Source organism: Strix uralensis, chromosome 9, assembly GCF_047716275.1.
Source record: "Strix uralensis isolate ZFMK-TIS-50842 chromosome 9, bStrUra1, whole genome shotgun sequence".
Lineage (NCBI taxonomy): Eukaryota > Metazoa > Chordata > Aves > Strigiformes > Strigidae > Strix > Strix uralensis.
The window spans coordinates 14270495-14296288 of NC_133980.1; the positions used below are offsets into that span (position 1 = coordinate 14270495).

The following is a 25794-nucleotide window of genomic DNA, read 5'->3' on the forward strand; positions in this document are numbered from 1 at the left end:
AGAGAGCCCATCTTTCTGGCTGACACTCCTCCAGCCCTAATGGGATGGGATTCATAGCACTGCCTACCCTGAGCTTAAAAATAACTCACCTGAAGCTGGTTAGAAAGATTTATACCTTTCAGCAAGTACCTTGCTTCCAGCCTGTATACCAGCCATCTCCTGACACAGCACAGAAACATCTTTATTTTAGGAACAGGGTGCATCACCCTGTTCACAAGGGTCATCATAAACCTGATCAGGTGTCTTTGCTCAACTGTTTATCTCAAACAGGCTGAACCTGCAGCCCCAGTGGCCAGAGAGCTCCTCCTCGTTGCCAGGCTGGCCTGGGTCAATACTCTCATTCGTTCCTGTGTGTTTAACCTGATTGCAAATGCATCAAAAGGTCACACAGCTGCATGTAAGCAGTCCTATATGAAGCCCCACAGGCTGTATGCATGTTTGGCTTAAGTAGATCTTCCAGAAGCCTGGATAAAGCTCTCTGCTGGGACAAGCCAGGAATTTCCTTGTCCAAGACTTCTCCTTCCTGCTCTTCTGCTTTATGTGGCATCTTTCTTTGAAGCGTGGCATTGCAGTGTTAGGACTCCCACTGCCCAGAAGTCACCCAAGAGTACACTCTTCAGTGTACATTCAAGAGGAGTATGCTCTTCAGACCTCCCGTGCCGGGCTCCCTCCTGCCAAGGCAATGGTACTGCACAAGTGCTGTCTAGTGGGTACAGCGAGGGGCTGCAAGTATCAACTTCTGCTGTGTTTCACTGCATACACCGAGTTGCTTTGCTCTCTTGTGTAGCTGCCAGAATATAGATCCCCTTAGCAGGGGTCTGCCTGGCAAAGCCCACTGCAGGCTGTCTGCTGTCGAGGGCAGAATATTTATCCTGACTATCAGCAATGGATAAATGTATGAAGATAAAATCTCCACAGTCCACTACTAGGTGCGGGTCAGGGTCTTGCTGAGATAACTATATTGCAAGGGTAAGTGCAGAGGCAGGTAAGTGATCTTGGTTTGCTTCATCATGTGGCCAAATGCAATCACTTATTAAAGCCTCCATGGAGCCTTTTGCATTTGTAACCATTTTGCCTTTCCAGTGGGCAAACACACCTCCTTTTAAGATTCAGACAGCATGCTAGTGAGCACTCTGAATGCACAAGAACTTGCATTTCCAATGCAAAATGAAAATGCCTGAGTCACTATTTTATCAGGTGCTGAATACGAACAAGTTTATTTTTTCATATCTATAATTATACATTTGGAAGGGACTGGAGCAGCTCTCAGAATGAGGAGGGAAGATGCTGGAGAGTGAGCTGTGCTGATGGAGAGAGCCCTTGGTTGGACAGGACAGGGGGAAGAGCAGTGCAGGGGCCAGCAGAAACATGCTCCCTGGCAAACCATGCTCCGCTTGTTTCTTTCCAAAGTTCTTCCTCACAGCACAATAAATGTTTGTCCTTTGGGAAGGATCAGGACTGGGCAGGAAGAAAACAAGGTTTTGTTTGACTTGGGGGACTTTTTGGCAATGGTACTACATTTCTATAATTAAATCAGTCACAACCCAGGCCAGGAATGAACAAAGACAAACAAGAATCAGCTTCCCCACTTAAAGTACATTCACATCCCAGCATTTCCTAGCAAGGAAACAGGCCAGGATTGGCATCCCTGGAAGTTGTTTCTTCTCAACAAGGAGAGTGAGCACAGGAGAGAAGGAAATATACTGCTGGTATCATTCTTGACATATGGCTATTATCTGGGTGTTTGCTTTCAGCAGTTCAGTGCCTGCCACATAGCATGGCCCCTCCATCAGGCAGCTGTCGATACTGGGAAAATTGAGTTTACTCTTAACGAAAGAGCACAGCCAATAAGCAATCAGCCAGTGTGCTCTCCATCCTGTCATTAACGATCCAGAGGATATTTGTCTTCTGCAGCACTGCCATGGCCCTCTCACCTCTGCAACTATAGGTCTGAGTCACATCCCAAAACAGGAGGGGCACCTAATCTTTAGATTTGACTTAGTTGTATCTCAGGGTGGAGAAAATTTCAGAAGCACTGAACATGACGTGAATGTCACCAGGAGGGGGGCAGTACCCCATTCACTTCAAACCCAGATAAGCGTGGGTATCTGCTAAAAGGGACAATTCCACCCATTCCTCTCCCTGCCTCCCACTACACCTTCCCTGCTGCTTCTCTGCCAACAGCAGCAGCGCTTCTGTGACCACATGATGACTCAGGTAAGGCTCATTTGAATGAAAGTTAACCTTATCAAAAATAATTTAAAAAAAAAAAAACAAAACACGTTAGTTTAGTTTCCTGCTCTGGCTTACCCCCCCAGCACCAGCATAGAGAGGGAATAAGAGTATGTGCCCACAGATGATGGGAGGACAGGCTCATCCCCTTCTCTTACAGGGCAGTGAAGCCACTGAGGAGCTGCAGCCTTGGTACCATGCTCCTACAAGAACCACCTCTAAGTCAGCTCAAAGATTGAATGTGCCCTGCAAATCCCTAACCTGAACCAGGTTTTTCAGCTTCCCTGAAGAGAATACTCCAGAGACTCATCTGTTTAATTCATCACATATCTAAGACAAAAGAAAACAAAAAAATCCCACCTTGTCACCAACAAACGTCCCTTGCACGCACAGGTCTCCTCAGGAGGCAGTAAGAGACTTGACAGATAAGAGCCTTAATCCTTTATGCATGCCTGGAAACTGCTTAAATATTACTATGGCCATTTAAGAATCTCTAGACACCCCAGTGGGATCTGACTCTCTAAATTTCAAGATCAACCACTTAGATGAAAGAACCTCTCTTACATTGCATCAAGTGGACTTGAGAAGGAAGCAGAAGGGAATAATCATCCTCAGCCTTTTAACAAACATCTGAAAGTGGAGAGGTAAGAGATGAAAGGAGATCAATAAACATATTACCAAATTAAACTTCCATGGGTAATACTTAGACATCATAGAAGCTGGCACCTTAAGAAGAAGAGAGAAAAAACAGATCAGAAAAAGAGAAATCTCCAAAAGTCTGTTCTCAGATGGCCATTTCCAGTGGCAATCATGCTAATTGCACACAAAAATTAGGCAAACAATCATGAATGCGTTTTTCAAATCAAGCCCCATTTGTGTCACACTCACAAGAGTTTCCAATCAACAGTTTTCAATTGCAAATACAGAACAGTTTAGTCATCAGAAAGTGAAAGGATGAAGAATATACTGAACACGAAAGGAAAAGTCTCTTCCCTATCTTTCCCATGCTTCTGTAACCAATTCCTTCTGAACATTTAAAAGAACATTTTCTATTGACACAAGCCATAAAAAGACTTTGGTTCAATGAGCTCCTCTCATCTTAAAAATACAGAGATAAAAATGTAAATGCACAACACAGTGTTTCAAGTAACTTTGAAGGGGCTATTATCAAAGTATAAACATGACTATCTACCATCTGACATCCTGACTGCTACTAATATTCATAATGCAAAATTAAATAATTGTTTCAAAGTGTAATTTACCCTTTCATCATTAAAATTGCTTACATGTTATAATTCACCTAGCTTGAGCAATGAATATACAGTCTGCTTTCCTTCTCTGAATAAACACAGTTTTAGCAAATCACTTAAGCATAGGCTTAAAATTAACTAGCTGATTGAGGTCACAGCCCACTTTGCCTATGTGTTAGCACACTGCTGCAGGTGATGTAGAGAGGATAAGCAAGCCCCAAACAACAGAGAAAACCCTGTTTTCTCTGAAACCTACGTCCTGAAACATCTCCATTAACATTTAGTGTGCAGAAGCCCTAATTCTGAGCACTTTAAAATCAGTACTGTTGCTGATTCAGTATTAGAAACCTTCACTGGACAAGGCCCTCCTTGGAGGGACAGAAGGACAGGGCACTTATTATCCACATGTCCATTGCTGCGCTATTCCAGCTGCTGGCTGGCCACTGGCTAACCCTGCAGGTCTTGGCTTACAGGTCGCACTTAACCCGTAGAAAGCAATTGCCTTCATCTCTTTTTCTTAACAGGCAGCCAACATACTCTCCCTGGCAAGCTGCAGTCATACTGAACCTTAAATACTTTTACATGAGAAATTTGTAATGCATGGGCTTTTAATGGGAGCTTACTGAATAGTTGGGGAGTCTCAAATGCCTCTTAAATCACAAATGAGGAATCTCAGCTGTACTCTAAAATTCTCATGGTGCATTTTCTGCTAAATACCTAAAATCCTAACCCATTCCCACAGTTCCAGTGGGCAGACAGAGTAATATTAAACTGCTTTGAAACTTACAGTTTTTCAGTGGTCCGTACAGGTCCTGGGTTAGTCCCACAGCTACCTTGCAAAGAAGGCAGTATCGTCTCCATCATACAGACAGGGCAATAAAGCAGAAGAAGGTGTGGTGGCAACCCAGGGTGGAGTCACATGCAGACACCCACAGCCTAAATGTCAGACTGAGCAAGTCTCCCCGGCTTCCCCTACACTCAATGAAGATCTTGACAGTACAATCAATGGGGTTTAAGCTGCAGCTCCTCTCACCATGCAGGAGATGTGTACAACAAAGGAACTCAGTTGTAACCCAAATATTCTGGTTCCTCTCCTCTGGCTGCAGAGATCAACTGCAGAGATCTGCACAGGAGGGGCAGCATCTCACCCCACCACCTCACATCAGCATGGAACCAGCTCCCCCGCTCTTATGCTGGTCCAGGGGTAGCAGCTGCCACTGCAGGTCGTCAGGCAGAATGGAGTTCAAAGCATCCAAAAGATGAAACTGTGCCTCAAGGTGATCTCCCACGCTTCATCACACACAGCTTTCAGCATGGCCATCCTCATCTCCTGATGTGGCTAAACGGCTGACTAAGGCTGTGTCCACACACAGCTTAAGATACCAGTTTAATCACAGGCTTGTAGGGACTGACAGCTACAGAAACTCGTCATTTGGCCATAACAGCCTACTCACCAGCCTGCTCTCCTTTCTGCACCCCACATGACAACTACCATCTCTCCAGCTGTCTGTGAGCCCCTGGGGATGGGAGCTGGGTCCCATCCTGTCCATCATAAATGAAAGAAAAGCAAATAAATACCATGCCTTGTTTTTCTTGGTGCTTGAGGCAAGAGAAGGAATGAAGGAGTGAGAAGCCTGCCTATGGCCCCAGGAAACGAACCGAAGAGCTGCTTTTGTCAGCAGGCACTGCCAGGTGAGGATGGGGAGTGCCACTGCACATGGCATGCCATGAAGATCAGTCTGGCTCAGGTCCTCCTGCTCTTCAAAAAGAGATTTGTCATTCTGGAGGGCACACTGAACTTTGACAATCACGGGGACTTGGATTTATATAGGATTCAGTTCTCCTCCATGGCAAACTGGTTTGTGTGAGACATGTACTCAAGTTTTTTGATGGAATTGTAATTCAGAGATGGGATGTTTGACAGTGCAACCACTTTCCCCTTCAGTTCTAGTTCAGCCTCTGTTGGAGAGCTTGGCGTGCAACTGACGGCCACAGAGAGAGAAGTCATGGGGAAGAACATGAACAGCAAGCAAACCTGAGCTACCAGTAAACCCAGGAATGAATATTTCTGTTCCATGCACAAGAATCAGAAAAGCATTTAAGGGCAAAAAAATTAGAAAGAAGCACAAGAGGAGGTTTCAATTAATTTTTTCCATTTACCCTGAAATGTTCAAGCTATAGTTTTGTGCATGCCATTGTGCTCGTCTCATTGCAACAAGCACTTACTAGAACTGGGAATGGTTTAAAGAAAAGCAACAAAGAAGATCAAAGACTCTTCAGACTGTAAGAGAGACAGTTTAGCAGGGGTATGCTTGAGGTCCATGAAATCACAAGCAGCATGAGAGGAGGACAGGATCTGTTATTCACTAGCTCATTCAGTACTAGGTCTTGGGAAAGCATCAACCCAAGCTAGCAGGAATCAAGTTCAAAACAAAGGAAAGGTGGGGCTTCTTTGTACAACAGGTCTGGGGAAATCCTTTCCACAGGACACTATGATGCTAAAAATGTACGTGAACTCAAGTACATGGAAGAGAAACCCACTGAGAACTTCTAAGTACATTGAACCATGTCTGACTCCAAAAATTTTCTAAGCTGAAAATAGCTAGCAGCTGGGAGAGCATTTGGGGGACACATCATATTACTGTTCTCTTTTTTTTATCTGTTTAATGTGGATGGAGAAAGACTTCTGGGCTAGATGGACACTTTATTCTGGCCCAGTGCACTCATATTTTTCTGTTAATTGATGCTGCCTCCATGTCTTTTTTTCGGTGACTTTTTTCAGAGACGTTTCTTTTTTGCTAAATAATGCTCTCCAGTCTATATGAAACCCAGTGAAGATCTGGTTCTATAACACAGCAGTGCTGTGGATAAAGTGAAGCTGAAATAGGCAGTAAGACACACTGGCTCCTGGTCTCAAGGCTTAAACAGAGATTATCAGAGTGCTAAAACAGAAGACTGTCTCTTGGCAGTTAGTGGGGCAACATGTGCTCTCTGAGTAGGAAGGACATTTTTCCTCTCTAATGTTTAATCCCAGCAGTGTTTGACCAGCCAAATGAACATTCTCATAAATAATAGAGACATGATGCCTTTCTCTGGTCCCCAGCACTGTGCTGTCTTCCCCTTCTACAGCCTGGGAACAATGAAACAGTGGGGAAAGGCTAGTGAGTTTGAGACTTGCACTGAGTTTGGAGCTCACCCGAGTAAGCAGGGGGACAGGGGAGAGAGGCGATGCCTCCAGGCTGAGCAAGGGGGATGCACCCAGCCCTTCCTCCCTGCTCAGGGTGGGAGTCAGACCCACACCTGCCTTCCAGCATACTTCAGGGCTCTGCATTTCTCTCTCTGCACCCTGCCAGGCCCTTGTCAAAACAGGATTTTCTTATTAAAACCCTTTTTCCTCAGTGGACATGTACATAGGCAATGAGCTTTCCCCACAGTGCAGGGGCCACCTTGTGCCAGTACAGCCCCTAGCACAGTCCCCAAGAGGCACCCTTGGCTATTCCACAAAGCAGTGTGCCTGCCTGGATCTTTCTTCCAGTTTGTTTTTTTTTTTTTTCCCCCACTACTAACAAAGAAAAGCCTCTGCTTTGAGTATTTTTATATTTAGTTTCTATATGGTAGTCTGCTGTTTCCTGACCTTCTCTGGCAGGTTGGAGCATCCCTTGCTGAGGGGAAAGCTTGCCTTGCCAGTCAGCATGTTAGACAGAGAAGTCTTGACCCAAAGGGCACGGGCTGTGGATGGGCAGGAGAGAAGCTTTCACAGGAGCACTGTCAGCAAGACCCACCACTTGCCAGGAACGCCAAACAAGTATAAAATTCATTCACTTAAGTGTTTCCTCAGAAAAGGACATGCTCCCACTTAACTGTGGTTCTTATTCATGCTTCACATACCATCTGAAGAAATTTGATTGTTCTAATTCACCTGTTCTAACATCAAAAAAAGCTCCAAACCTGAAAAACAAAGTCACATTACCTTCTTGGCCAAGGTGCTGTGAACAAGCTGCAGGGCAGTAACAGATCTCCAGCAAGATGTAAGATGAGTGTCAGCCATCTACCAGGTGAGGTGGGGGCAGGGAGGGTGCATTTTACTTGCTGAGCAGCCAGTAAGTGGCTGGGAGACATGAATTATATCCTCAGAACTGTCTCTTGAGGTTAAGGGTGAGAACAGTAAAGGATTCATCATGGCAACTCCAGCAAACACAGAAACATAGGAAAAGCAAACCTAGTTTCTTTGTCTTACCCATAAAAGGTAAATCCCAGTTATTAGAGAGGAATACCCGAGCACAGCCACAGGATATTAAGCCATACATGAATATTTATACACATATTTGTCTGATCAACCAACCGAATATTTACAAAGATTATACCCTGCTTGCACAGAACATAAATACCTGGGGAAATCAGCCTTTCAAAAGCAACACTTAAAAGAGTCCCTCCAGAGTCACCAATACACCACCCAGAATACCCCTAAGCTACTGCTAAACTCTAGAATCAGGTAAGTAAAGGGCCTGGGCATACAGAGCTGGCAGCAAGGGGAGCACTGTACGCCAGGACATAGGAAGGTGTCCCCAGAGTGTCAGGGTCTGCGCTTGAATTTCACTGCTACGAGTCCACATAAGGTCACAGATACACTAAAAGATGATCTGGCTGTTACTTATTTTGTTTATAAAAGCCCATGGTATTCATGCTCCTGGAAGAGACCAGAGCTTATTGTGTTAGAGCTATCCACACATAAAATGAAAAGCTGCTTTCTCCACCAGCAAAAAACCACCATGGAAGAGGAGAAGCAATGGCAACAGTAAGTCACAGGAACTCAGAAAAGCAGTGGCAGCATGTTGGCTGCCCAGTCCCACCAGCAGTATAATCATTATTATTTTGTTTGGTTTGGTTTCCATTTCACGTTGTTAGAAAAGAGGAAATACAGAACTTGAGAAGGAATTTGCAGCATGGAGGATTTGGCAACACCTTTCCGGTGGTCGTTTGTAGACACACCAACATCAGAGAGATGCTTGAGTATTGTCACTGTGGGAGTGTCATGGATGCTTTTGATCCTTGTGCTTTTCCAGTTTGAATGCTCTGTTTAAGTATGTCTAGGCCCAACCCAAGCCCCATAAGGAAGATTGCTATGGCCTGTCCCTCCCTCCTAGCATACCTTGGGTCCTCCCAGCAGACCTCCCCACCCTGAAAAGTCACTAGACTAGGGCAGAGCAGGGAGTGCTGTGTTGGGTACTTCTATCCACAAAGCAAGCACCACATGTCTAGCTACATTTCTTTAAGCCGGTTTCATTAAAAGTCCCCCCTTCTCCACTCCTCTCCTCAGTGTTCTCAGCTCCTTTTCCACTCCCACGCTCATGTGGCCCTCCCACACTGTCCACGTCTTTTCCACCCACTCTGTGTCCAAGTTTTGCATTTAGAAAACTCCTCTATGCTTCTGTATGTCCACACGCATGCATTTTCCTACCCCTGGACCTTTCCCCTGAAGGACCCAGCATTTTCTCTGCATCCTGCCCACGGTTCCTGCAGGTACATTTGCACGGTCAGTAGCACAGCAAAGAAGTCCATTTGAGAAGACACCCTGGAAAGAAGGGCTAAAAACTGGAACCAAATTGACTATGTTTGTCACAATCTCAGTGCAGGGCAGGGGATTTTCTTTTTCTCTCAGCCCCTTGTCCTATCTTCAGGAGGACTAGCAACCTCAGCAAGCGGGTACCACGCCTACGACTCTGATAAGGCCAGTGCATTTCTCAACAAATGGATGTCTCATCTGGTCCTGTGGTTTTATAAAAAGACTCACTGAAAAACTAGCAGGACACATACAAGGACAGAGAGCAGAAACTTCCCATCTCAGCTCTGTCAGAGGCAAGGCAATGACTTCAGTCAAGTCACTTCATCTCACTGTACTTACTGTTTGCCACCCATCCCCTCAGTGGCACAAAGCAAGCTGATTAGGACGAAGCAGTGCCATTGCTGGGCTGTGCACAAGTGAGTTTTCAAGTGAACAAATGGCTGTGAATGCACATTAAAGCAGGAAGAAGACACTAATAAGGAAACAGTTAATTATTTCATGTTTTTTAGAACATATTTTTTCCTATTCTTTCCTCTTATCTGAAACAAACAAAGCTATGAGGGAATAAATACAATTCCAGAGATAATCCACACTTTGGATCCTAGAAGCATTTGGTGCCAACTTCTGGAAAACAAAACAATGATAATGACTCACGCTGGGCCTGTGGGTGGCTCATCACAAAATTAGCAGCAGCTTCCATGCTCCCAGCTGAGATTGGCTTTGCTGGGTTGTTTTCACGGATCCCCAGGACTGCAATTTAGCACATGCAAATAGGCCCAGCAGCCAATCGCAGCCACAATACTAGAAAGGCATAAACATGCCATTTAGAAAAATGCTTTTCCATACAAAACATGATTACCTCCTTCCATGCCATTTCAGGCTATGGGAAGAAATGCTATTTTTATTATTAAACGTTACACATCTCTTTTCCTCCAAGGGGAAGAAGCTATTTAAAGGCCTTTTAAGTAAGCATCTATTCATACAATTGAAAGCTTTGTGCACTACCACTGCATTTAGGGAAGTGATCATCCCCCTGTACTCGGCCTCGTTCGGCTTTGGGCCCCTCATTACAAGAAAGACATTGAGGTGCTGGTGTGTGTCCAAAGATGGGCAATGAAGCTGGTGAAGGGTCTAAAGGACAAGTCCTGTGAGGAGCAGCTGAGAGAACTGGGGGGTTTTAGCCTGAAGAAAAGAAGGCTGAGAGGACACCTTATTGCTCTCTACAACTACCTGAAAGGAGGTTGTAGCGAGGTGGGTGTCAGTCTCTTCACCCAAGTAACAAGAGACAGGATGAGAAGAAACGGCCTCAAGTTGTGCCAGGGAAGATTTAGATTGGATATTAGGAAAAATTTCTTCACCAAAATGGTTGTCAAGCATTGGAACAGGCTGCCCAGGGAAATCGGTTTAGTCACCATCCCTGGAGGTATTTAAAAGACATGTAGATGTGGGGCTTAGGGACATAGTTTAGTGGTGGACTTGGCAGTGCTAAGTTAACAGTCGGACTGGATGATCTTAATGGTCTTTTCCAACCTAAACAACTCTATAAGCAATCTCATCTAGATTTCAGAGCATGCTGAACTTTTGATGATATCTGTACCACCTGGTTTAAAACGTTTACAACTAACATCAGTTTGGTAAAAAAAGGAACAGGTTACTTCTGGAAAGCAGCAGAAAAGACTGTGGCAAGAGAAATGGACTGGTTTGGAGACAAAGTTCAGTAAGGCAGAAGTAGATCATTCTCACAAGTAAAGCAGTAGGATTTGAGTTTCTTTAATGAACAGGGCTTTTCAACTGGGAGCTGATGGTTGTGAACACCTCCAGAGGGATCCTCTAGAAACAGAAAACACGCCTACCATCAATGATCTGCTGGACAGGGAAAACAGGCAGAATATTGGGGATGATACATGTTAAAAAAGGTTGAAAGCCACTCATCTAAAACAATGATTCTGGTAAGTATTCAAGCACATGATCATCTTAAAATGGGACTAGGTGCATGCGTAGAGTTAAATATGCACTTAGACGGTTCACTGAACTGAGACCTACCTCCGGAAATACTCCTTGGTCTTTGAGTGGACATGACCTAACGATCTTCACACAGCTCTTAAGCTGAAAGCATTTGCTCTGAAAGTCATCAGCTTTAAATATCTGCTTATGAACCTAGATTCTTTAGTTACTCTTCAATTGGAAAAACAATAACACAGAAGACAATATTTTATGTGTACAATTATTTAGGAAAACCCATGGAAAGGCTCGAAAAATCTTTCATTAAATTCTTGGTTAACGTTTCCTGCTCGGACTTACAGTTTATAAAGTGTCACAATTGCACATAGTGTTTAAACTGAGACAAACTTCTTCCTCTTTCCTTGGTTTAGGTGGGGAAGTGAAGGAAGTTAAACTTTATTCCTTTGCAAAACCATGTAAACCTCCAGGTGAGAAGTGCCATAAACCAGCCAACCTCTGCTTCAGAGTACTGTTTATCATCCTTATCACAGCTACTTAAGAAAATACAGATGAAGCTTATTTTGCCTGGATTTGCTCATTCAGTGGAAGTAAAGCATTTCACAAAAATGATTCAATACCAGTGATGCTCCAGTAGGACTCACACAAGTTTCAAGACTCAGAAGACTGGGTGAAGATCCGTGAATTTCAGACGCCCAGCTCTGTAAGCCCAGGCATCTGGCTGACAACTATATGTACTGCCAAACCACCTTATACCCAAGGAGTCCCTGGACCCACATTTGCTTTTGAAGATTTATGAAATATTTTATTGCAAACTGAACAATAAAATCCTACATAATATCAAAGACTTTCCTTCGCATAACTACGCAGAACTGGTTGTGAGCACTTAGAAAAGTTATATACATATAACTAAGATCATTATAATCTATATCTCTGAACTTCCATATGATAGAATTCAAGCAATTTCACCAAATAAAAACTTTATCAAATCCATCATTTATAGTTCAGTGGAATAGATTTTTTTTTATGAAGATGCACAAGCACTATGGGCTTCCAGGAGAGATGCTTAGCATATGTCTACATGAGAGGGTTACTTCAGAATAAAGGAAAGTGTGGATTTAAAATGCTATAGCTATTCTTGAGTAATACCCTAGAGAAGTGCTCCTATTACAATAAAAAAGATTTTTCAGAGTTTTGCTTAATTCATTTCCCAGGTGATTTCAACTAAATCAGATAAAGGTATTCTTTCCACTAGCATGTGAGTGTCAACAATAGGCATTACCCTGGAACAGCACAGGTCCTTAATTTCCACTGGTCAGCAAGTGTTACTTTTCTGAAGACACATAACAGGAAAAGGAAGCCTGAGCAAAATGTGCACAGGAACACTGACACATTCTGAACAGTGGCAGAGAATGGCAAGGCAAGGGACCTGGTGCAGGAAGGGAAGAGTACTGGTGACCCCCAGTGCAACTCCACTGCTCCTCAGCCTTGCGACTCACTCCCATCTCCAGTTCACTGGCATTAAGCCACCTTTCCCATCTGCCACCAGCAATGCACATACCACACTCCAAACTGCCACAGACAAGAAGGGCTCTCCGTGCTCCCTAAACTCAGCAAGGAATTGCAAGTTTTACTATCTGTCACTTACGTACACAGAGCTATTGCTTCCATTAACTTGAAGCTGGCTGTACAGTATTTGCTATACACTATAACCCACTCTCTGCTTGAATAAACAGTAGTGGGAAAATTTTCTAGAACTAGTGTAAAGTGTACATGAATGCATAGATCATGGCACAAGCAAAACAAGGAATGCCTGTTCTGCTCATAAGCCAAATGCTAGTTTTGAATATGCAATTGTACCTCTTATGTGTGTGACTTCATTTGCAGACACTGCAGACACGTTATGACAGTGCCCCAGATAGTCTCAGGACAAATGGAAAGATGTGTATTGGCAGTAAGAGGCAGGCTAATAGCAGAGTCACAATCTGACCCTGCCTACCTAGACAGAAGGCTAGTTCCTATTGCCCCAAATATCAAACTTAAGTGTCGTGATGCCTAGAGGAACATGAAGACCTACTGTGCCAAGCATCATTTGAATCTGCCATAAAGCTGGCATCAATCAGCATATTTTCAGGAGCATTTCCAAATTTTACCAGTGTGAGAGTCCCAGGGAAGCCCAGTTCAGGGTTTATTTTCAATATGAGCTTAATTTCTACTGAAGTTACCAATTTGCAGAATAGGGATTTAAACTGAGAAGTACTTGTATCCGTTTGGGAATAGATCAGTCTCTGGATACAACCAGGCCTCTGCTACTGAAAACAAAGCTGAAAATCCATTGATGCTGAACGTTGTTGCTAGTTGATGTGATGATGTGAGAAATACCTGTTGTTTTAGCAGCAATGTATCCCACAGGAGAATCTGTACAGGAGCCAAGGGCAGAACAGACATCAGACACAACCACTCACAATACAGCCAAAAGCCCTTACAGAGGAAAACTGAAACACTCACTCCCAGAAATCTCCATATTGCTGTTAACTTAGTCTTCGGGTACAGGACCTTTTGCCTCAAAGTGGCTCCAAACCAGGTAAAGTCACCTGAAATGTTTTTTCACAACTCCATTCACAGTTATATCAACAATATGATCATTATCTGATGTTTACTTTGAACTTAACAGTGTAGTAGCTATTTCATAATGTTGACTAGGAAGCCAAAAGCAAAAAAGATTCTGGACTGGCAAACCACACCTCCCAAGCAAAGGGGGAAAAGGTGTTAGCAGAGAAAATAAACTAACTAAAAAATAAACTAACAAAATTAACTGCGATTAATCAAGAAGGGAAATATCTCTGCACATGCAATAGAATCAGTCAGCTTACAAATTCTGAAACTAAAATAACAAGTGAAGTACCTGGAAGATGATACAGGGCACTACTGTGCTAAAATACTTGCAAAGAAATACACAAAGGACTAGGAATAAATCTCTATGAATTACTTGCACTTTTGTGGTGCCTTGAAGACCCATTAAGCCCCATTTTGCAAGGTGCTGCTGAAACAACCAAAGAAGCCTGCTGGTACACAGACTAAGATAAGTGTCTGCAGACCTCAGAAGTGGAGCATAAGAAAACAACAAGCTAGAGTTAGTTGAGTAAAAAAGTGGGAGATCTTAGCATAACAATAACAAAAATCTTGCTAATATTTTTGCTAGCATCACAACAGAGCTGTAGAGTACCCTACAACTATCTTCAATATTTCACTGTTTTTCTTTGAAGTATCGTGCATTAGTTTCTGCCAGAATCAGGAGTGGTCTAAGGCTCTGAGCACAACACATGAGTAGGAATCTGACTTTAAACACGTGCTTACATGCTTATGACTTGTTTGTGTTAAAGAAAACATATATAGGAGGAGGGCAAAGGGCTTGGTCAATCTGTCATTCAACTCAAGTGCACAAAGTGCAGAATAGTTTGGCATAAATCACCTACTATCAGGATAACACTTCAGACTGGAGGATCAAGGGCATGCAAGTAGCTCAGAGCACTCTATGCCACAACTGCTGTCGTCCATGTTTCCATGATCCTTCCTCTCCTGTAACTTATAACCCTTTTGCTGGTTTACACCTCTGACTGGCATAGCCCCCACAGTACCATGCTGGGCACAGTACTATACCTTTAGGGCTCTTGAAGGAGTATACACCCATCTCCTGAAGCATCTTACCTTTCAAAGAAATACCAAGGAGATCTCTCCTCTAGCAGGCCTAGCCCACAGTGACCCTTTTATAGGTGGAAGCTTTTATTTTTATGGCATGTTTTTCAAGAACATAAAGCCCAACCTTAATGGAAAAGGAACAAATGCAGCCAGGAAGTGGGAACTTATTTTATCAGCCTGATTCAAAGCAACAGACCACATCTGGAGTGCTCAGGCTCATGGTGGCATGGGGCTAGTACCTGGAGAACAAGGTCAGTTGGAGATAGGACATAATTCCCAAGGATTGCCTCCTTTCAGCACAACATCATGAACTACAAAGACTACACAATGTTCAATATCACTCTGTCAGAGCAGGAGGAATAAGGAAAGATTCAGTCACCACATACACATCAAGCATACTTCGGCACAGGATCCAGCAGTAAAGCCAACCAGCTCAGCAACACAACTACCAGGACACTATCATCAGCTTCTGGTTTGCTGAAGTTACAGCCCAGCATGCCCTATATCCTAAGCACCACCTCATTTTTACCCGTAGGTCATTGTACTCTATGCTCTCCCAGGTTTCTAAACGACACAAAACATTCACACATAGCGTTACAGAGAAAACTCCAGTTTTTCACCGAAAAGAGAACAATGTGTGTAATGCTTCCAAGAACAGCCACAATTTGTTCTGTTTATCATATTGTTCTTCAAAGCACTGCAGAAAATACTTTCAAGGGAACCAAGCCCACTCTCAAATATTTCCAGCATATCCCCTATTGCCGTGAGCCAGTCACAGACAACTTGCACACAGGAGTCTCATAGGGAGGAAGGGGATATGGAGGCATAAACAGGTGGCTATAACCATTAACAAATGTTTCTTAGCAAGGCCAAAAGGGAATCCAGGCTACCTCAGCAACAGTGTTCCCCCAAGTACAGCCTTTCTCTTCAACGGACAACACCAAGTATTTACGCAGGAGGCGTAGAAAGTTTTCCCCTCTATGATCAAGATCACAGGTTAGGAAACAGCAGGAGCGTTAACAAGCAGTACTCTAAAAGACATCCTTGTAAGCATCCAGTGCCCAGCGATTACAATGGTCAGGGTTCGATAAGCAGACCTACTCAAAAGCCAAATAGGAACTGAAACCCAATGAAGCTCAAAGCAATAGAGTTAGTGCTGTAACTTCTCCAGATCTTAATAACAACAACATGGGGTTTCTGTCCACAGGCATTTACACAGTGTTGTAGAAAGGGGAAGTCAGACTCACAAAACATGTGCAGCACAAAAAAAATTGCAGAGACGTCACCTTAAGAACTTCAACAAGATCACCCTAAAACTCATGGCCAGTACCACACCAAGACAAGGCGCTTGTACAGTTACTCCCCTCTTCAAAAAGTGCTCGGGTACACTTAAGATGAAGGATATCCTTCAGCCCTTCACCCCACTGCACTCCCCATCCTGGTGTAATGCTCCCTCCCCAAGAGAGGTGCTGGGAGTCTCCCAGCCCCCCATCAGGAGTAGCTGGGGATTTCCCTTTGCTTCTAGGGGCATCCCCACTCAAAAACACATTTAACACCCTCCACTAGAAAAACGTTGCAACGTTGCTACTACAAACACAAGGTACAGGGAGCTCTTACAGTGGGCCAAGCCCTAGAGGTGCACAGGGCCACAGGCAGTCTGGGGGAGGTTATCCCTCTCCTGACCAGGTCATATAGTGGACATGGTTGGGGGTCCCATGAGATGGGAGATACACGGGTGCCACGTGGAGAAGAGGGACCTGTGTGGGTGTGGGCTGCAGGTGGGATGGGGGACACTAGTGAGGGTCATCTCTGAGGCAGGGAGTTGTGTGGGGGTTCTGTTTGGGTGGGAGCTGCAGGTGGGGTGTGGAACCTGCTTAAGCATAGGGGACACAGGTGTGGTGGAGGCCTCGGGTGGATGGGGGTCTGGGTTGGGGTTGGTGCCACGAGTGGGGAACCTGGGGGCGGATGGGAGGCGGGTTTGGGGGATCCGGGGCTGATGAGCGGCCGCGATCGGGGGGTGCCCGGTGGGGTCAGCACCGCGGACAGCGCCCGGCCCATCCCGGCCAGCGAGGCGGAGGGGAGGGAGGAGGAGGCGGCGGAGAGGAAGGCGAGGAAACGGGGCCAGCCCGGGCCGAGCGGCGCCCGGGCGGAGAGGCGAGGGTGGCGGGGACAAGGACGCGCGCTCCCCACCTGGGCTGTGGCTGGATCTCAGGCGCCTTCCACAGAGACACTGCAGCATATGCGAGCCTTTCTCCAGGAGAAGCCCGAGAATCCTCATGGATTTCACTTTGTGGCGCCCTCCCGCTCTTCGGAAAAGGGACCGGCCCCGGAGCGGCCGGCTCTCAGCGGCGGGGCGCCGGCCCCCCTCGCCGCCAAACTTCCCGGCCCATCGCCGCGGCCCCGCCGCGCCCGGGGGATGGTGGGGGACCCCGCCGCCACTTCTCGGGACTTCTCCGCTGGGAGAGGGCAGGCTTTGCCGGGAAGAGGGGCGGGCTAGCTGGAAGGACGTCAAGCCCTAGAAACACGAGCGGCCGGCTCCCGGCCCTGCCCCCTGCCGGCACAGCCCCCGCCGGGACCCCCCCGGCTGCCAGCGGGCTCGGCCGCGCCGCTCCGCCGGCGGGGAGGCGGGCGGAGGCTCTCGCCGCTTCCCCCCCCCCCCCCCCCACCCCGCCGCCCCGCACGGCTCCGCCGCGCTGAAGTTGTCCGAGTCCCGGCGGGGAGGGAGGGAGGGGGGTGGCCCCGCGTCCCTGCCGCCCGCCCCCCGCAGGCGCCGGGGCTGCTCCCCTCGGGGGCACGGCCGGGTCCCTGCGCCGTGAGTCCCTCCAGCGAGAGAAGGCACCACGTGCAGGGGACATAAACCCAGGGGCCTTTCGGGGCTCCCTGCCTGGCAGAAACCACGGGACCTGCAGCGTGGCTGGGAAGAAGACACACCTCTCGTCTTAAATCACCAGTAGGAGCGGGTGCCTGGAAGCAGGGGTGTTCCTATAAGCACACGCTTTAAACGAGCAAGGTTCCTCATTTACACCTACAGACCCTAAGGCGACAAGCTGCTTGCAAAGGTCACTCCACTGGAACTGAAGGTTCAATTCTTTTCTACGCATGTTTAAAAGATCGCGGTTACAGGGTTGCAGACTTAAGTCCAGGCTCAGTCTCCACGCTGCACAAGGAGAGGTAGGGCCCGTATTTCATATGCAAGGAAGGCTGGGGAAAGATGCTCTGCTTAAAGCTGTCTTCAATTCACGAAATTGCACAGTGCAAAACCCACAACACACGGCTGGAAAGCACCAGAGCACTGAAAGTTCCTCAGAGGAAATAGTACATACAAACACCTCTCAAATGAACTCTTTCACCTGAGTAGACTCCAAAGCCCTCTGGGACAAATCAACCTTGAACCAGCATGAGTTTGTACCTGTATTACCTTGTGCTTGAACAGGGTCACCGAATCCTGCACCACCTTTCAACACCTTCCTTGCTTTCACTTCTCCTGACATCTAGCAGAAGTGACCAGGCTTCTCTGACCAGCACATGAGATAGAAGTTTTTCTAGAGTGCACTCTAGGATGTAACAGGCGTTTGGCCAACACTCTGCAGGGATGCAAGAGTGTGGATACAGACTTTTTTATTAACACTTGCTAGGATATCTCTCAAGTCCAAACAAAAAGAATGAGGCACAGTCAGCATGATACAAGGTGCAACACTGGTTTGCTCACTGGGAATCCCATTAGTGTGGAACAGTAAAAGCTGTAAAACACATGCAGATCAGAGTACAAAGACACATAAACCAGGCATAGCAAAAGAAATGCTGTTCTAGTGTGAGTCTATTGAGGACTTGTGGCAAAACCAGTATTTGAGAGAGCACTTGGAGTAACACCTAGTAAACACCCTACAGTTTGAGTTTTCATCTAGAACAGGGGAAAAAAAAAAAGAAAAACAGTTAAAATGCTAAATGTTTCATGAAAGAGAAACTCTTGTTTTCTAGTCAGCCCTACTTCATACACTGAAAACAGCACCTAGAAGTAAAGCCAGTAGCATACAGTTCAGGACTGTTAAAAGGATGCAAGGTATTAATAACTAATCCCTGGGATCCATGCTAAACTCAGTTTTTGTTGTCTTCTGTGACTTGTGCTGAAAATCATCACTCTGTAGGTCTTAATTCATAAGCTATTTTACACGGGACCTTGCACATGCACCAAGTCAGAACAAAAAGCTAAATGCAACTGCCCTTCTATCTCCTGTCTACATGTCCCCGCTTACCCAAGATCATTGTTCCAGCTACATTCCTTAGCAATACCGGCTCTACAGCAATCACAGAAGACTGCTGTGCTAGGGTAGACACCAAACTGAGACTACAGCTGTTACATCTCCCCCCCTTCACCCATAGTCTTCCTTTGTTCTCTGCTATACCAGATCAGTGAGCCAGCCTGTAGCCCCTCTGGAACAAGCCCAGAAGTAGTTTGCACACTGAAGCCCTAAAACATAACCAGTGGTTCTTGGGTACTTCTGTAATAGGACAAAAAAAAATAATAGTCCTCTTTCTGCAAATGCATCAGCAGCGTGTTTGAGATGAGAACAATTCTGGGTCTGGCAGATCAAGGACAGTACAGTGAGATCTGAAGTCAAGGTGCCCTCCTTGCTTAGCAGCCAACACGGAGCTGTAAATGAGGGGGCTCTTATTTAGAGATACTAGTACCGAAGTGCAGGTCCAGGTGCCAGGAGAGAGGTGCACTTAGATGTTATACTTATTAAGCTAGCATGTGAACAAGCAAGCATTATTACTTGGATATGTGAGGACAAGTGTACTGAACACAAATACAGATACTTGGAAGAAGAAAAATGAGAATGCAACAGGTAGGTGAATTTTGAGACCTCTGTTCATTAAACTAATAAGTTGTTCTTGGAAAATCTACTCAGAATAACCCACAAAACCACTAATAAAACAATCCCTGTTTCTTTGAGGGGTTTCCATCACCTTGCAGCAAGGCTGGTGATCCAGGCTTAACCTGCCAGGACTTCTGCCTTTGTGGGGCAGGCTCCAAGGGGTCAGATCCTGATTCACTTCAGAGTAAAGGAGAGCAGAACCAAACCAGTGAAAAGAATGAATGAGTGTTACTTGACATTTCCAAGAAGGGCCATGAAGACTGCAACAAGCACATGTGCTTCTTTCAAACTGAGTGGGTTTAAGTAACTTTAAACAGCAAAATGGAAGCATAAAAATGGCAAAGGATGATTCTTTGGGAACTGTGATTCATATGACTCAAGTGTTTACGTGCCACAAAATACTCAGTAATATCATGTACTCAATTAGGTAAACCTTAACCCAGTAAACAAAGCTTATGGAACTTAGAAAGATAAATGGAGCTGACATAAATCAAGATATTGCTAGATGAGTTAACTCATTTCATTCCAAAAAAACCAAGTTAAACCAAAATAAAACTTATTTCTCTGCAAAGGGACAGCATGTACCCAAACAGTATTTCAATGGGACATAAGTGGTACATAAATCTTGCTAAATTACTAAATAATAATGCAAACAACATCTCAAAAGTTACTCTGAAAATGCTAGATATTTAGATTTTTGCCCACCAGTAGAACATGGGTATTAGAAATGATAGTGTTCTTGAATAAAAGCAGAGATTGCATTTGCTGAAACACAAAGCAAGCTGTGAAAGACTCACTGAGGTCAGAAGACAGAGGGAACACAGTGTCATGTGTGTTTCTCCCTTATTAAATTAAAATGCCATTGGCCTTCTGAACCACAGAACAGAAATGAGAATATGTTTGGGATTATGGAATTTAAATTAATACCTCCTACTAAAAAGAGGAATGCACTGTGCACTGATCAGAGAAAAATAAGGTGATTTAGCAGACAAGGCTCTTTGCTAGGTATTAAAATAGCATAAAGTGCATGAGTTCATCAGTTACAAAAGCCAAAGAAGAAAGAAAATCTACAAAAGCTCAAAGTAGAGACTAGTCAGGAAAGGTAATTTCCTTGTGTTCATACAAAAGCAAGTAATAATCTTTTAAGGTACTGGGTACGTACTGTTTCTGTTTTCACCTGTATTGACTACCGGTAGTTCTTAGAACATTGCAACTGGTACACAGAAAAACAGCCTGTGCAGGTGGGGTTTTGGGGGTTGGGTTTTGGTTTTTTGTTGGGTTGGTTTTTTTTTTGGTTTTTTTTTTTTTGGTGGGTGTTTTTTTTTTGGGGGGGGGGGTGGGTGGTGTTTGGTTTTGGGGTTTTTTTGTTTTGTTTTTTTTCTGGCAAGTCTTTGTCTTGTATTTTCTGGCCAAATGCAGGTGGACATGGTGAGAAATGGCCCATTAACCTCAACAGTTTTGTTTAAGCTGGTGCTGGTGCAGATCTCAGACCTTGTCCCTCTCTGTAAATTTACAAAACTCCTATAGGAGCACTTAGCCCTTACTCCATGGATCCATTTGTGATCGGTATTGGTATATTTCTCAGTGATGGCAGATAGCCACTTCTCAGCACCTTTCTTTGCAGAAGCCATCTGAGCAAAATCTACCCTGGAAGGAGCTAACAAGTACAGCCCTTTTCACTACAAACAAGTATTTACCCCACTGTCATCACTGGGCTCTCTGCCTATTTCTGCTTACCCTTTGCCCCTTCTTTGTGAAGCAGAGGGCTGCTGACAAGGAGGGATGTCAGGGTCTGCCTCAGAGACGTACTAACCATGTACAGCTTCTACTGCATCCAGCTCCACCAAAGCACAGAGCACTCACACCAGAGCCAGTGGGAGCTGCGGTACAAGGTTCAGGAGTTTGCTGAAGGTCACACAATAAATTTGTGGCCAAGTAGGGAATCATCTGTCAGTCCTCATTCTGGTGATTTAATGAGAGGATTAGCCTCTTCCTAATCAGTATAAAATCGCACTCACAAGGCAAGGATTCTGCTGAAAACTCCATGGAAAAAGTATACCATACACGTCCTGACAGCAAATAGAAGATGAGACAGAAAAAAAGACATAGCTTGATTTTGTACATCAGATGAGAAAGACTAATTTCTTGGTTGCTTTTCTGTGGTTAAAAAGCAGTGCTATCATATGAACAAGAGGGAATAGGAACCACTTACTCCAGCTCCTGGTGGAGAGACTGACTTGGTAAAACCTCAGCCTCCTCTCAGCACACCAAAGCAGACTCAGAAGAAAAAGAAAAGATGTCCTATTTAATAGGTTTATCCTCAGACACATAAAAGCTCATAGTAATGAGTACTTAGTAGCTGCATTTCCAGACATTAAGAAGAAATCTAATATTATGTGTAAAGAGGCTTTGTGTATCAAATCTGAATTAGTGAGAAGTGGTTGTTCTGGATATTTTTCAGCACAGTGACATTTCCTCAGAAGTTGGAATTTCTGGGATTCTCCAAACATAATTTAGTAGTAGTACCAGCAGCTCAGAACAGATGCCCTGGAGAAAGGGGCACCATACATTGCTCCTTCCACCCGCTTCCAGTGCCCTGCAGCTTTGTGATTTCCTCATCCACAGGTTGTCTTACAATGTGTTTAAGAACCCTTGACGGATTTCTCTGCAACAAATTTTTATAACTGTTTTTTTAAGCCAGTAATACCATTGGTCTCCTCACTATCTCTTGGCAAGAAATTCTACAGGTTAATCATGTGCCAGGAAAAAGCTTTTATTAGTTTAAAACTGCTTCTCGGTAGTTCCATTTAATGCTCACCTTAGCTGTTATATTGTGAGATGGTAATTTTATGTTCTCCATGATAGTCATGGTTTTATACACCTCTGTCGTATTTCCCTCCTCAATTGTTTCATTTCTGAAGACACCTGAAAATGTCTAATCTGTTCCATTGCTCCCTGGGCAGCAACTATTCTGCACACTCCACTGACCTTGTCACTGTTTCCTGTGCCTTTCTAGTTCTTTTTGAGACAGGATAACTAGAGCTGCACGCAGTACTCAAGGTGCAAGTGCACCAGGGATTTCTAGCATGGCAGGATGATAGCTCCTATTTGCTCTGTGTACCTTTCCCAATAATTTCTGCTTGCATCTGCTGAGCTAGCACTTTCAGAGAGATCCACACTGTCTCTGAGGTCTTTTTCCAGAGAGAAAATGGCCCCAATAGCACCCCTTACCATGACTGAGCATAAATATATATTTTTGGGGGTTTTATTCATGGGTGCATTACCCTGCACTCCTCACTTTATATTGCTGTTAGTCAACCAGAAGGTCTGTATCAGGAGATCCTCCTGCAACTCTTTAGCATCCACTTCTGTTTTTCTTACTACAAATGATTTGTTTGTCTTCCCTCCATCCCCTTGCCCTTCAAGATCATTTAGGAGCATGCTGGGCTGCAGAGTCCTCTCCCTCTTCACTGGCAATTTCCCCACCGATGAGACCTGACCCATTTTCTTTAAAGGAAACACCCAGCGAGGGAAGCATTTTAGAAGTCCAAGTGCATGACTTCTGCATCACCTTTACCCAAATGCTCAGGGGGGGCACGTTCCTCCCCTTGCAAGAGCTGTGCAGCCCCTTCCCCTGATGACCAAACCTGACTGCCAGGCCCCCTCAGGGTGGGGGGCTGTGATTTTTTGCAGATGACTTAATTTTAGGACAGACCCCCACATGTTGCCACATTTGTCCTTTGCACCTGGAAGTGGTGGAAGCATCTTCTAGATGCGCCTCCTTGGTGGGTACAGTTCCCCTGCCAGCTCTGCTTGCTGTTTCACATCCCATCAGTCTCTGCAGCCCCTCACAAGGGAAAACATGCAGGAAGGCAGATCTCCCCCCATCTGCTGATCCCTCCAGGCTCAGAGGCATATACATAAGAGAGGAAAGCAGATTAAAAGGGCTGTAATGCAGCCAGCGCAGGGAAGATCTGACCCACAGGGCCCCAGTAATTGAGGTTATTAATTCACAGTAGGCAACAATGGCTTTGACCCGAGTTTAAAGGGCAACAGATCGCAGCTGGGGCAAGCTTTTGAGATGGGCAGGCAAGCGAGCTTGGAGGCCAGCAGAAGTGCCGGGCTCTGCCCACTGGAGGGCCCCTTGGCTCCTTTGCTTTCAGCAGGCAGCCACCGGGGCAAAGCCTGCACTAAAAGAGGTGCATCTTCGAAATTCAACCCAGGTGTGCTCTTCACATTCCCCCCAATTCACCAGTGAAACACGAACAACTGGCAGGGCACTTCCCTCATCTAAGAGCACAACTAATCCATCCATCTCACAAGGAAAAGTTGGGAAGCTTAGTAAAGATTTTCTGAGGGCAAGTACAACAGACCACCTCTTCCAGCAAACTCACTCCTAATGTTCAGGAGTGCATCTGAGGTCAGAAGCAGCATCTGTGGAAGTGTGAACCTCCCCATCTGCCTACTTCCAGTGACACTCACAGAGCCTTTTACTGTCATCCAGATCTGAAGTGTATTTATTCTGGCATGTGAATACAACACGTGTGGCACAGTCTCATCGAGACAAGCAAGTACTTGCCTGCCTAACTCCCTGCCTTGGGAACGATGATACAAGAAACGCTTTCTGCTCCAATTCACAGCTTCTCCGATCACAGTAAAGCCACTACTGGGACACCATGGTTCAGACCCTCACTCATTAACTGGCCACTGTGGCTGAAGAGCACGTGAAGGCACATTTTAAACACAGATTGCACTGGCAAGACTGCTATTCTGGAACATGTAGCTCCCAGCTCCTCCAGTGTAGCATTGCTAAGACAGCAGGGTCTTTTCCACACCCACACACAGGTTTGTCCCTGCTGGTTCTGAAGGCAAAAAAATGACAAAAGCTAGACATTAAATAATAATATTACAGCATAGTTACAATGTGGCTATATATGTAAAGGAAAATTCATCTTTCAAGAGAACTGAAGACTGGATTTACATGACCTTTGTAAGAGCCAGCCTTGAAATCCTGGCTTCTCAGGACAGGACTTCCTACTGGGTACATTTTTTCCAGATTAACTTAGTTAAGAGGACTTTTTGTCTGGGAAAATTCCTTTTCTGAGACTGTCTCATGCAGTGTAGTCCTCACCAGAATGCAAGAAAGCGAAAAAATAAAAAGATATTCACATTTTCTTTCTCAGGGAACACTTTTGCTTTTTGGGCAGATGCTCGTGTCATATTTAAACCCACTGGCAGCCAAACACCATGCAGCCACTTGCTCACCCTCCCTCACTTGGGGGTGGGGGATTAAATTTGAGGGGTAAAGGGAAACTCATAGGTTGAGATAAAAACAGTTTAATAATTGAAATAAAATAAAACAATAACAATACTAGAAAGCACAAATGGGTAACGCACAATGCGATTGCCCACCACCCACCGACTAATACCCAGCCTGTTCCTGGCTAGTGATCCTGAAATACCAAGACCCTACAATTGCAATCCTGGAAGTGAGAGAGAACCCACTCCTTCCCAGCGGACCCCCCTTTATATACTGAGCATGATGTTACACGATATGGAATATTTCTTTGGCCAATTTGTGTCCGGTGCTCTGGCTGTGCTCCCTCCCAGCTTCTTGTACACCCATGCATGGGCAGGACATGGGGAGCTGGAAAGTCCTTGATCTCTTAGCAACAACTGAAAACATCAGTGTATTATCAACATTCTTCTCATACCAAATCCCATACTGAATCCAAAACACAGCACTATTCTAGCTACTAAAAAGAAAAAATAACTATCCCAGCCAAAACCAGGACAACACCGAAGTAGTAAAAAAAAATAATAATCAACACACTCATCATTTTTGCTTCAAATGACATTTTCTAAAGTATTTCAACTTTGCTGAAATATTTAGACAATATTATGAAAATCAAGTTGCAAGGAAAGGTTTTGACCTTATCAAACAAAACATTTATGTTAAGTTTCTCAAAATTTGCCAGTTAATGCATACCAGGAATGTTTGGCTGACACTGGTGTGAACAGGGAAGAGCTTTACTTCCACCCCATTGGGCCGTAACTTCCACACTGCTGCTGCAGCCCCAGCCCTATGCACAGTGGTATGTATGTACCACAGACTGGCTTCAGAGGACAGAGGAGATTTTTTGCTGTTCATAGTCACAGAACAAACCGTTAAGGTAGTCAATATTACTAGGCTCAGACACTGCCAGCTACAAGG

The 25794-nt window shown here is 45.0% G+C and overlaps 1 protein-coding gene across 2 annotated transcripts in view; it reads right to left on the reverse strand.

Annotated features, from left to right (window-relative positions):
• FGF12 (fibroblast growth factor 12) overlaps window positions 1-25794 on the reverse strand; it is a 231768-nt gene that overhangs the window by 129022 nt on the left and 76952 nt on the right. The window contains exon 1 of one of the 2 annotated variants that reach the window (XM_074877445.1): window positions 16894-17146. The exons of the other annotated variant lie outside the window; for it this stretch is intronic. Coding sequence (XP_074733546.1) covers window positions 16894-16981 — 88 coding nt within the window. The 5' untranslated portion in view covers window positions 16982-17146. Of the gene's footprint in view, window positions 1-16893; window positions 17147-25794 lie in introns of those variants that run through there. 2 annotated transcript variants of the gene reach the window in all.